This window comes from Oncorhynchus masou, chromosome 31 (genome assembly GCF_036934945.1).
Source record: "Oncorhynchus masou masou isolate Uvic2021 chromosome 31, UVic_Omas_1.1, whole genome shotgun sequence".
NCBI classification, from domain to species: Eukaryota; Metazoa; Chordata; class Actinopteri; order Salmoniformes; family Salmonidae; genus Oncorhynchus; species Oncorhynchus masou.
The window spans coordinates 66,462,714-66,475,790 of NC_088242.1; the positions used below are offsets into that span (position 1 = coordinate 66,462,714).

General features: G+C 47.0%; 1 protein-coding gene across 1 annotated transcript in view; it reads left to right on the forward strand.

Annotated features, from left to right (window-relative positions):
• LOC135524287 (serine/threonine-protein kinase WNK1-like) overlaps positions 1-13,077 on the forward strand; it is a 49,192-nt gene that overhangs the window by 33,055 nt on the left and 3,060 nt on the right. The window contains 20 exon segments of the mRNA XM_064951703.1: positions 1,402-1,490; positions 1,692-1,911; positions 2,154-2,255; positions 2,365-2,698; positions 2,810-2,979; positions 3,138-3,188; positions 6,796-6,873; positions 7,712-7,791; positions 8,040-8,199; positions 8,557-8,673; positions 8,872-9,000; positions 9,078-9,129; positions 9,223-9,354; positions 9,597-9,994; positions 9,997-10,548; positions 10,707-10,757; positions 11,150-11,772; positions 11,979-12,172; positions 12,385-12,534; positions 12,712-12,920. Of these exon segments, the coding sequence (XP_064807775.1) occupies positions 1,402-1,490; positions 1,692-1,911; positions 2,154-2,255; positions 2,365-2,698; positions 2,810-2,979; positions 3,138-3,188; positions 6,796-6,873; positions 7,712-7,791; positions 8,040-8,199; positions 8,557-8,673; positions 8,872-9,000; positions 9,078-9,129; positions 9,223-9,354; positions 9,597-9,994; positions 9,997-10,548; positions 10,707-10,757; positions 11,150-11,772; positions 11,979-12,172; positions 12,385-12,534; positions 12,712-12,920 (3,891 nt within the window).

The following is a 13,077-nucleotide window of genomic DNA, read 5'->3' on the forward strand; positions in this document are numbered from 1 at the left end:
TCCCAGTAACAGCCCTAGCCACTAATCTTCAAAGGGTGGGAGTGTCACCATAACTCCTAAATGCACATGTAGAATTTAGATCAGTGGCCCTCAAAACAGGCCCAGGGTTCAGAGGGTACTGTAGCTACTGAACCTTGTTCTGAGATGAGAGCACTGTAACCGGTGACTCTATTCCCCCTCAACAATGTTGTTTTCCCACAAAAACATTTAGGACATTCAAGTACATCACATTCAATTACATGGGTTTTAACACAAAGCATGCACTGCTGCCCAGTAAAGGGTTATACTCTGTTCTAATACAGTGCTGCTAGGAGGTGACAGGGCAACGCGACAGAACGTTCAGATATAAATATATTATGTAGACAGACATACTTCTGGCATGTAGAATATGGAATCATTTCAGCTTTGTACACATCATTTCTATCTGCAACCTTGTGCCCTCCAGAACACAACCCTGAGTAGACCAGGGCCCGGTTCCTCAAAAGCATCTTAAGGCTGCTTTCATCGTTAGAACCTTTTGTAGGTGCATCGCTAAATCTCCAAACGGTTTCCCAAAAACATTGTTACTAAAGTTGCTCTTGAAAATGTTTGTTATTTAACAACTGCCTCAGAGCAGCTAAGTACGTCGTTAGATGCAGTTTTGCACTTTCGCGTCATTTTATACACAGAAGATCTCCGCTAAACACCAAATCTATGTTTATCTGTCTTTCTGTGACCGCCAATAGCTTCAGAACAAGTGTGACAGTGACTACAAATACAAAGTTGCTGATTTCTTTGCATAACAAGTGAATGATATAAAGAAACTTCAAATGACAACCGAGAACTGTATCAAAAGATAAATACAGTATAGGCTACATAGACCTATATATATCTGAATGATATTAGAATTTCATGTTAATTCAATTAAGTTATATTTAGATATTTGTGTGCTTTTTAGCTATATGACTCAATGTATTTCATGATGTGTAACATGTGCGCAATGATGTACCAAATCATGATTTAGTACATTATTATAGTTAAGCGTTATAATAAGGCGCATCAATATTTGTAGCCTTGGATAATAATATCGCTCTAGGAGCTGATCCGTCATCAGTATTGTGGAATAATTCTAATGTTAAGATTAGATTGGAAAGGGAGAACGCTGATCCGAGAGCAGTGCTGCCTTTCTTTCGATCCATTCCATATCAACACAGGCCTCAACGACGCACTTTTCTCTGTGTGGTGTTTTGGAAAACCATGTTACATCTTCTGATGGAAAGATGCATCATAAAACACTTGTAAGCGTAAGTTCCTTCGCTATTGGGAAACCAGGCCCAGGAAGTTAGAATCACGGAAGAATAATCTTTCTACGTTGACCATGTGTGGGTTGTTGACTGGAAGTTGTGTGTGTGTGTCCTATAGGGGGTGAAGCCGGCCAGCTTCGACAAGGTGGCCATCCCTGAGGTGAAGGAGATCATCGAGGGATGCATCAGACAGAACAAGGACGAGAGGTCAGCTCACACTCACCTTCTGTTCATTTAGCAGACACTCTTACCCAGTGTGATTTCTGCGAAGTCCAGCTATAGAGTCACGGATGCAGGGAGAGTATTCCTACTCATGCACCCAGGACCTTCTCAAAATGAGAAGACTTTAAACGGCTTTTGTTGTGTCAAAAATATCTCTGTTGATTTTACTCTTCCCGTCTCTCCTAGGTACTCGATAAAGGACCTGCTGAACCATGCCTTCTTCCAGGAGGAGACCGGGGTGCGTGTGGAGCTGGCGGAGGAAGATGATGGGGAGATGGAGGCCATCAAGCTGTGGCTGAGGATAGAGGACGTCAAGAAACTGAAGGGGAAGTACAAGGAAAACGAGGCCATCGAGTTCTCCTTCGACCTCAGCAAGGACGTCCCCGAGGACGTGGCCCAGGAGATGGTGGGTGACGACACAATGTCCACTTCAGAGAGATATTGACTGCACCCCTAACGGCACCATATTATCTATATAGTGCATTACTTTTGACAGGGCCAATAGCGAATAGGGTGCCATTTGGGAGTCTATTCTTACTGATTATTTAGGAATCTTTCAAGTCCTAACACTTCCCTGGTCCCCTGTTCTGTTCTGTTCTGTGTGTGTGTGTGTGTGTGTGTGTGTGTGTGTGTGTGTCTCTGTCTCAGGTGGAGTCTGGCTACGTGTGTGAAGGGGACCACAAGACCATGGCTAAGGCCATAAAGGACAGGGTTTCCCTCATCAGCAGGAAGAGGGAGCAGAGGCAACAGGTCTGTACCAGCTCAATGGAATCTTAGTTCTGAATCCTGAATGTAAAGTTTTATAATATTGCAATCAAATGAATTAAACTGAGGTGAACTTGATGTTATGATATTGAAGGTGAGAGAGGAGCAGGAGAAGAGGAGGCTGGAGGAGGAGCAGGGTCAACGACAACAAGAACAACTAATACTACAGCAGCCCGGCACAGAGGCCTCCCAGCCAGGCCAACAGGCTGCCCCCTACACCCAGCCACAGCCCACCCAGCAGCCACCACAGCCCAACCTGCAGACGACACCCGACATCCCCCCTCAGACGGCACAGCTGGGGCCCCAGGGAGTTCCCTACATACCCCAGTCTACAGGGCAGCTCCCAGTCCCAGTATCATCCCAAGTTCCAGCCCAGCCAGAGTCAGAGGCGCCAGAGGTGGACCAGTACCCGCAGCAGACTGAGACAGGTCTGTACGTTCTGCCTGGCTGCGCTCAGTGCTCTGTAGTATTGACCTAGTCTTAATCTAGTGTTTTTACTATCAATTAATAAACCTATTCTTTAACCCTCCCTCTTTCAGCCAATCAAATAACAGATAGTTCCTCCATCCTTCCCGAGACGCACCTGGTTCAGCCGGTGGTGTCATACAGCTCTCTGCCCTGTCAGCAGCCTCAGCCAGAGGCCCCATACCCACAGGCCACGCCCCCTGTCCAAACCGACCAATCGCAGCAGCAGCCACAGCAGACCATGGTGAGTGTCATTATCGTGGCACGCAATGTATTTAATATATTCTTACAGTAACAGTACCCAACTCTTGTTTCTGTATGTACAGTATAATAGAAACTACATCTGACTTTCTCTCTCCCTCCTTCTATCCTCTCTCCTCCTCCCTCTGTCCTGTTTGTCAGGTGGTTCCTGCTGCCCAGACTGCCACTGTTGTCCCTGGGGCTCCACAACAGGTACACGTCTCCATCACAATAACATCACAGCACACCACTGCTGTTCCTCAACTGATCATAGATGGAAACACCATGATGAGAGGTTCTTGTGGGCTGTTACCAAAAGACCAATGTAGACATGTTTTTGAAAACAATGGTGGACCCTCTTTCTTTCGGTTTCTTTATGCGTTCCTTTCCATTGTCTCTATTTTTCTTTCTTCAGATGCACTGGTATCCCCCTCTTATATTTTCCTCTCTTTTCCTCTCTATCAGCCCTCTTTATCTTGGTCTCTGTTCCTTCCTTCTGCTCGCCTCCCTCTGTCTTTCTCGTTTTTTCCACCTTTCCCTCTCTTTGTTGTATTTTGTTTGTTATTGTAGTATGGAGGTTACTGCCACCCATCGCTTCCCCCTCAGCTATATAAAAACCGTCCCTTGTAAACACACACCTCTTCCGTCTAGTCTCATACCCACAGCCTCCCTCTAAATTTGCAGTGCATTCGGAATGTATTCAGGACCCTTGACTTTTTCCACATTTTGTTACGTTACAGCCTTATTTTAAATTGATTAAATTATTTTTCCCTCAATCGACACACAATAACCCATAATGACAAAGCGGGGGGAAAAAAGGTTAGTAATTTGAATGTATTAAAAATAAAAAGGTGAAATAACTACATTATTTAAGATTTCAGACACTTTGCTATGAGACTCGAAATTTAGCTCCGGGGCATCCTGCTTCCATTGATCATTCTTGATGTTTCTACAACTTGATTGGAGTCCACCTGTGGTAAATTCAATTGATTGGACATGATTTGGAAAGTCACACACCTGTCTATATAAGGTCTCACAGTTGACAGTACATGTCAGAGCAAAAACCAAGCCATGAGGTCGAAGGAATTGTCCATAGAGATCCGGGGTAGGATTGTGTCGAGGCACAGATCTGGAGAAGGGTACCAAAACATTTATGAAGCATTGAAGGTCCCCAAGGGCACAGTGGCCTCCATCATTCTTAAATGGAAGAAATTTAGAACCACCAAGACTGTTCCTAGAGCTGGCCACCCGGCCAAACTTAGCAATCGGGGGAGAAGGGCCTTGGTCAGGGGAGGGAACCAAGAGCCCGATGGTCACTTTAACAGAGCCCCAGTCTTCCTCTGTCGAGATGGGAGAATCTTCCAGAATGATAACCATCTCTGCAGCACTCCACCAATAAAGTCTTTATGGTAGAGTGACCAGACAGAAGCCACTCCTCAGTAAAAGGCACATGACAGCCCGCTTGGAATTTGCCGAAAGGCGCGTAAAGGACTAAGACCATGAGAAACAAGATTCTCTGGTCTGATGAAACCAAGATTGAACTCTTTGGCCTGAATGCCAAGTTTCGTGTCTGGAGGAAACCAGGCAACATCCCTAGTGCCAGGACCGTCTACTAAAGTTGATTCAGCTGCGGGATCAGGGCACCACCAGTACAGAGCTTGCTCAGGAATGGTATCAGGCAGGTGTGAGTGAATCTGCACGCACAGTGAGGCAAAGACTTTTGGAGGATGGCCTGGTGTCAAGAAGGGCAGCAAAGAAGCCACTTCTCTCCAGTAAAAACATCAGGGACAGACTGATTGGACTGCTGAGGACTGGGGTAAAATCATTTTCTCTGATGAATCCCCTTTCTGATTGTTTGGGGCATCCGGAAAAAAGCTTGTCCGGAGAAGACGAGGTGAGCGCTACCATCAGTCCTGTGTCATGCCAACAGTAAAGCGTCCTGAGACCCTTCATGTGTGGGGTTGCTTCTCAGCCAAGGGAGTGGGCTCACTCACAATTTTGCCTAAGAACACAGCCATGAATAAAGAATGGTACCAACACATCCTCCAAGAGCAACTTCTCCCAACCATCCATGAACAATTTGGTGACGAACAATGCCTTTTCCAGCATGATGGAGCACCTTGCCAAGGCAAAAGTGATCACTAAGTGGCTTGGCGAACAAAACATTTGTATTTTGGGTCTATGGCCACTCCCTAGACCATAATCCCATTGAGAACTTGTGGTCAATCCCCAGGGCTAGTGGACAAACAAACAACCTACAAATTCTGACAAACTCCAAGCATTGATTATGCAAGAATGGGCTGCCATCAGTCAAGATATGGCCCAGAAGTTAATTGACAGCATGCCAGGGCAGATTGCAGAGGTCTTGAAAGGGAAGGGTCAACACTGCAAATATTAACTCTTTGCGTCAAATTCATGGAATTGTCAATAAAAGCCTTTGACACTTGTAATTATACTTCAGTATTCCATAGTAACATCTGACAAAAATATCTAAAGACACTGAGGCAGCAGACTTTGTGAAAATTAATATTTGTGTCATTCTCAAAACATTTGGCCATGACTGTATGTGAATGTGTGTGTATATATGTCTTATATACATCTATATTATATATATGTGTGTGTGTGTGTGTGTGTGTGTATATATATATATATATATATATATATATATATCCTCCAAGAGCAGCTTATATATAAAACCTGTTTGTAGATTGATGCGGGGGAAAATACAATTTAATCCATTTTAGAATAAGGCTGTAACCTAACAGAATGTGGAAAAAGTCAAGGGGTCTGAATACTTTGCGAATGCACTGTGTATTTCCACCAACCATTTAATTTGATTGGCTTTGTTTTGAAAGGCTTTAGGGTCAACTTGATGGTTAAACTAATGCATTCTGGGAATTTTAATATAATACCTTTTTTCAAAATAATGAATTTCAGAATAAGGCTGCAAAATGTGGAAAAAGTTAAGGGGTCTGAATACTTGCCGAATGCACTGTAAATGTTTGATATCAGATACTGTATTTTATAATGGCTTTCTGGCAGAAATCAACGAGCTCTTGATGAATTATCTGTACAGTTGCCATTTTCTCCAGGTGCTTCCTATTAGCATGTATTTTGTCCATTGGTTATTTTCCCTTCTGTTCCGTATACACATGCTTCTCATACTTCAGAAAGGAATGTATCACAACTTTGTTCATTTGCTAAATGTATCTTGTTCCCTTTCGCTTGTTAATGTCCACACTCACCAAAAATGACATTCGGTAGCTACTAACTATGCTTGTATAACTTTATGAGCTGTATTTGTCTTTCTTTGCAATTAGTTTGTTTATTGTTCGCTTGTTTGTGCTCATTTTGTTAGCATTTTGGTAATAGAGGCCAAATGGCCTTTTCTTGCGTTTTAGCGCCCCCTTGTGTGCTATGCCGGTAAAACTGTAAATCCCAGGATGAGAGAAGGACGGTATGACGATATGAAAATCTGGATACCCCCAAGCCTATTGTATGGTATCCTTCACGGCTTTTTGACTAGAGTAGGGAGTGTGTGTGTGTGGTATAATCCATGCCTTAAGACCTGTACTGAAGCTATATGAGACTGATTTATAGTGTTGCTATGTGATGCAGTAGGTACATTCCTGGGGGAGTTGAATTGTGGATGAGATCCCGTGTAAAGCTATGAGGCGGTTAGGCCTCTGGGGGAGGAATAGTGGGTTTGTTTGAGGAGCAGTGTGTTGGTGAATAGATAATGTCTGCAGATATGGCTGTTTGATTTGTCTCTGTCTCTTCCACCCCCTCATCTCATCCCATCCTTCCCGTGCACCTCCAGCAGCCACAGCCAGTGGGCAGCACTGCACCTCAGAGCACAACACTACCACCGCTCCAGCCTGGTGCCCAGCAAATACAAGTGAGACATACACACTGACACACTAGTTCACAACAACCCCAGCTTACGCTCTTACTAACGCTAAAACAGTCCCAAACAAGGACACAGCATGTATTCCATCTATTTGTATCGGGCTAGTACAGTCCTGTCATTCCTTCTCTTTTCTATTATTTCCCTCTTTTTTTCTATTTTTATGACTAACACAGGGTTTCCCAAACTCGGTTCTGGGGAACCCAATGGGTGCACGTTTTGGTTTTTGCCCTAGCATTACACATCAGTGATCAACTGATCATCAAGCTTTGATCATTTGAATCGGCTATGTAGTGTCACGGCAAAAACCAAAACGTGCACCCATTGGGGTTACGAGGACCAAGTTTGGGAAACACTGGACTAAAAGCTCTGTGGCTCTACTCTTTCTTTCATACATTCCTCTTGCATGCTGCTGCTTCTTCCTGCATGGCTGTCAGTCATGGGCCAATGAACCGAGTCCTCCTATCCCATCTCCTCCAATCAACGCAGAGCACCTCTACTTCCTTTATCAGGCTGCAAACCTCTCTATGCCGCAGGTACACACAGACCAGGGGTAACGTGTGCGTGTGAGTGAGATGAGTGTTGGTTGTTTGGCTGGCATGTGATACTATTGTAAGGAGCCTACAAACACACATACAAAACATGTCCTATGAGAAGTACCTTCAGTGTGTGTGTGCTCAAAACCGTGTGTGTGCTCAAAGCACTTCCAATTACTCGGTCATATCACACACCCTTGCGGTCAGATCACACACCCTTGCTTTCATGCTTGACATGACATGGTTGTAAAGCTCCTTTTAATGAACAGTGTGTGTGTGTGACAATGTTTCAGGCCTCTGTGAGTGTATCTCAGCCGGCGTCAGCAGAGAAGGCAGCAGGCCAGACAGTGCTGGTGCCTCAGTCTGTGGAGAAGTAAGGCATCACATCAGCTTTATACCTAGCTCACACCAGAAAGCATTTTCTGCTACTCAATATGTTCTATTGAAAATACATCTATATACTGTATGATACGGCCCTTTGTTTCTTGTGATGTCTCTCTCGCTTTCTTTTCTTGCTTTCTTGCTTTCTTGCTTTCTTTCTTTCTTTCTTTCTTTCTTTCTTTCTTTCTTGCTTTCTTGCTTTCTTGCTTTCTTTCTTTCTTTCTTTCCTCCCCCCCCCAGTTGCCTTTTGAACGTGTCGTCAGGTTTGAGTGACGGCTTTGAGGGGACATCAGATGGTAGACACGAAGGGCGCTCCATGATCAAGCGGCACCAGCAGAACTCAGTACGCAGCCACTCTTGCCACGAGAAGACCGCCAAGGCCAAGCTCATCGTCCTCAATGTAAGAGTCACATGGTCAGACTTTCACCTCAACTCAATGTCTGTCTGTCTTCATCTATGTGGAGCGCTCTGTCCCTGGCTCGCACAGAAGTCACACACAGACCCCACATGGCCACCTTCTATCTCCTCAAGCCAAAATTCCAGTCATTTTCATCATACCCAGGTTTTCCAGAAATACTGGTTGGAGGATTTTAGATTTCCTGCTAATTCCCTTCGGATTCCGGACAATCTTCTAACCGGCATTTCAGAAAAAGTTACAGGAATTTTGCAGCCCTATTGGCCTGTCACCCGCTCTCTGTGTCTACAGACGTCTGGTCGTATTTCAGCTGGTGTCCTCTCTCTGTGTGTCCCTTTTCAGATCTCCAACATGGGAGACCGGGTGGCAGAGTGCCAGCTGGAGACCCACAACAGGAAGATGGTCACCTTTAAGTTCGACCTGGATGGAGATAACCCTGAAGAGATCGCACGGATCATGGTAAGGATGATAAGAAACAAAAAAGCACTGATCTGAGTTGTATTGATCTCTTCCCCCAAGTCTCTGTAATTGTCAAGAGTAAAGAAATTAGATGTATTTGTTTTGTAGCTCCACGCGTCTCTTTCCACAGGTGGAAATGTGAATTTAATAGGCATGAGTTTTTGTATTATTGTAGTTAAATGTATATCCTTCTCTCAGGTCCTGAGTAAGTTTATCCTGGAGAGCGAACGCAAGTCGTTCATCGAGCAGGTCCGGGAGGTCATCGAAATGCCGGGCGATAAAGGAGAGGGCATGAAGGAAGGCTGCGCTCAACCGCCCTTCACTCAGGTAACATACTACACTACCCACCCACTAACTCCTAGGCAGCCTTTAGTTGACATGGTGTTGTCCTTCTCTTTCCACAGATTGTGGTAGATGACCCCTTACAGCAGCGTGACAAGCCCACTCCTCTGTCTGGTAAACATGCACCTACACATTTACTATCTCTACTGAATTATGATTGTCTGGGCTCCACCTCTTCACCCCTCACCTCTCACCCCTGTTGCCTAGGCGTTGCAGCTCAGGTGGTCCACTCTGCAGGCCGGAGGTTCATCGTCAGCCCTGTCCCAGAGTCCCGTTTGAGAGAGCAGTTTTTCGGCCCTCCCTCGGCTCACACCTCGTTTGGGGACGAGCCCCATCCAGGTGAGAATGACTGGAATCTCTGGGCCATAGAGTGCAACCAGAACTCACATATAGAATGTTAGAACTCTTGTGTTCCAAACGTGCCCCACTTCCAACCTTGGCATGTTTGAGAACTCTAAAACATGTTGCTTGACGCATTTACCAACATTAGTGTGTTTGACGTCATGATGATAACCTGGGCTCTTACAACAAGTCAGTTATGTAAGTGACTCTTCTCTCTGTGTACCTTCCCGCTGCTCCAGTGAGTCTGGGCCTGTCCCTGTCTGCCCCCTCAAGCCGCCTCCAGCAGGCCTTCACTGAGATGAGGGAGACGCATGGGGAGAGACGAGCCACCAGCACAGTCCCCTCCTCCCAGGCTGGTCTGCACCCGACCACCACCCTGCCTCATGTCTCGGTCATCCCCTCTGGGTCCTCCTCTCTTCCCCCCTCCACATGCCAAGTTGCAACCGGGAGGGTGTCTCCAACCCAAGTTTCAACCCCTGCACCTGCTACCAGTGAGCTAATCCCACACCCCCAGCCTGGCTGCCAAGCTGCCCCCTCTCAACCTGCTCCTGCCCAAATCACATTCCCCCCTTCAGCTGCTCTCCAGCCCCCTCAGGCCACCTCGTCCTCTTTCCCCCCAGCCTCTGCCGATCAGATGGGCAGCAGCACTGCCCCGTCTCTGGAGCTCCACCCAGTAACTCTGGGACTGTGACCAGCTCAGAGCAGCACCCTGTTCCTATCCTGTCCTCTCAGCCTATCCCTGTGTCCATTCCTGTCACTCAGCCCACCTCCTCCCAGTCTCAGCCTGTCCCTACCTTTGTCCCTGTAGCACAGCCTGCAATGGCCCCCAACTATCTTCCACCTTCTACCCTGCCCTCCCAACCGTCCCAGCTGCAGCCAGGGGACCCAGATGGGGGAGAGTCCCACTCCAAGGCCCCTGGTATAGATGACATCCATGCCCTAGAAAAGAAGCTGCGCTCCCTCTTTAAGGACTCCACCTCCGCTGACACTGGCAACCCTGAGACCACCTCTTCCTCCACAGAGACCATCTCCCCTCCCCATCTGGCAGCCCTGGTGCCTTCCTACAACCTGTCCCTCACTTCAGGGGAACAGGGAGCCCCGGGCCCCCCCCCCAACCCAGGACAGGGCCTCACACCAGCGGAACATGCACAGATCCATCCAGAAAAGCATGGCCAAGCCATCAGAGCGCAGGTACAGTATAGGGAACTCTGATTGTCCAGTGACTGATAAGATATAGTATTTGTACTAAATGCTTTTTTCAGTTGTAACTTGAGAGATTTTCTCCTACCTTGATAAAAATGATTACGTGTGTGTGTGTGTGTTGTATGTATCCTGGTGTCTCCGAGCAGGCAGGCACCCCTACCTCTGAGCAATTGCCTCCATTCCCAGTACCAAACCAGGTTAGTCCTCTTTTCAGAACTTGTCCCCTTGAGAAGTTTTAAGTTATGTACTGTAATGTTGAGTTTTGTAGATGTGTTGAATAGGTGAATGTCATCTTTGAGTGGTGTGTCTAGAGTTTTTATAAAAAAAATGTTATTTCACCTTTATTTAACCAGGTAGGCCAGTTGAGAACAAGTTCTCTTTTACAACTGCGACCTGGCCAAGATAAAGCAAAGCAGTTCGACACATACAACGACACAGAGTTACACATTACACACAGAGTTGTGCTTGTTCTGTTGTGTTATCTTACCTATATTAGTTGCGTTAGTTATTTTGAATGTTTTCTGAGTGAGTTGTGTTGGTATGTTTGTTGCTGACGTGTGTGTGTGTGTGTGTGTGTGTGTGTGTCCAGTCCCAGCAGCCTCTTGGTAGTCTAGACGGCCAGCTGAGGAGAGCTGTGAGCCCTGAGACCATTCCAGGGAGCAGTAGAGCAGCAACGCCCTCCACAGGGGTCGTCAAACTGGGACGCTTCCAGGTCTCAGAAGCTGGCGCCGGCAGCACTCCTGACCCCTCTACCATCGCCTCCTCTTCCTCCCTCACACCCTCTTCGTCCTCCTCCTCTTCTTCCTCATCTTCCTCCTTTTCCAGCCCAGAGAACACCCTCCACCACTCCTCCTCCCTCTCCAAAGGAGTCTGGTGTGGAGACTCCGTAGATGGGCTCACTTCTCACTTCCAGATGCAGCCCGCCACCATCGGACGCTTTCAGGTGACTGCCAGTGTCACACCCAGCCCCAACTCTGTCTCCAAAGTGGGCCGTTTTTCAGTGACGCCAGCTGCAGCCAATACCACGGCTCCTTCGGGATCTAGCTCCTCCCATCAGAACGGCCCTTCCTCTTCAACAACTTCTGACCCCTGTAGCTCCGCCTCCGCAGGGAACAGAGGTTTGTTTAATCATTACATGACCAGCGACAACGAGGACGACTCGGGGCCAGAGGACGAGGCCTTTGAAAGGGAAGTCAGCCACCTCCGAGAGAAGTATGTTACCTTCACTCCTCCAAGATGTAACCTGTTTGTTTGTTTGCTGTTTTGGGCAATATTTCTCTTTTATATGATTTTAAATTTCAATGGGATCACTTACTAGTGGTGTAAGAGAGAAGTGATGACTGTTGTACTGTATTTGTTACAACCCTGCCTCACTCTGCCCTCCTCCTCTCTTCTTCCACTCCTCCTTCCCTCCACAGACATATGATAGAGAGCCAGACCCTCCACTCCCGTCACAAGGAGGAAATCGATGCTCTGTTCACCAGGCTGGGTAAACCTCGTCCCTCGGCTGTCCTCTCCCCCTCTGTTGCCATGGCCGGGGGCAGACGCAGGGCCAAGACCAAGGCCAGCAAATCAGCCCGCAGCAGCACCCAGCCCGGTCCCTTGCACACAGGTAACACGAGTTGTGATTGGTCAGTCCAGCTGTCTGTATCTAGTGAGGAACTATCTGCACACTGCTGAATGGAAATTAATAAACAAATGTTTGACTGCAAGCAACGAGTAATCAGTCAATATTAAAGGGTAGAGACTGCTAGCTTAGAAAGTAATGTAATCATTTCTCTCCACTCCTCTCTGTGGTTGATGTTGGTATGTGTGTGTGTTTAGGAGCCCAAGTCACAGGCCAGATCTCCCCAGAGTCCTCCTCTAAGCAGTCATCTCGCCCCACGGCAGGGCTCTCTGAGCCAGGCAGCCGGACCTCCCCCCAGAATATCAAACTCTCCCCCTCCTTGCCCAGCCTCAGCACCTCCACCATGGGTAAGCAAACCCAGCGGCACTCCTATTGTCTATGCTCCTTCACTACATGTTTTAGAAAAACAAACCCACATAATATTCATCAAACCAAGAGATGATACATCTCCAGAAGAGAAGCCAAACTTGATTTGAGAAACGAGTTGGCTTCCCAGATTGAACTAGTCTCTGTGTGTCTTCCAGGAGTGAGTGGGACCAGTTCAGACAGTGGAGCGAACACCAGCCAGTGCCAGCCGTCAGGCCCCAACATGGCCCCGGCTGTAACACAGAGTCGCAAGGGCACATTCACAGATGACCTGCACCTGCTAGTTGACAACTGGGCCCGAGACGCCATCAGCCTCTCCCACTGCAAGAAAGGACCCAAGGGGACAGCCCAGGGACCCGGACATGACGTAAGGCCTCATGACTCAGTCTAAAGACCAGCCATTTCCATAATCTGCCAATCTATGTTTTTAGCTCTCTTTTACATGATGATGTTTGCTTTTTTTGCTCTCTTAATAGTGTTTTTTTCTAACTAACTTCCCCTTATCCAATTCCTCTCCTTCTCTC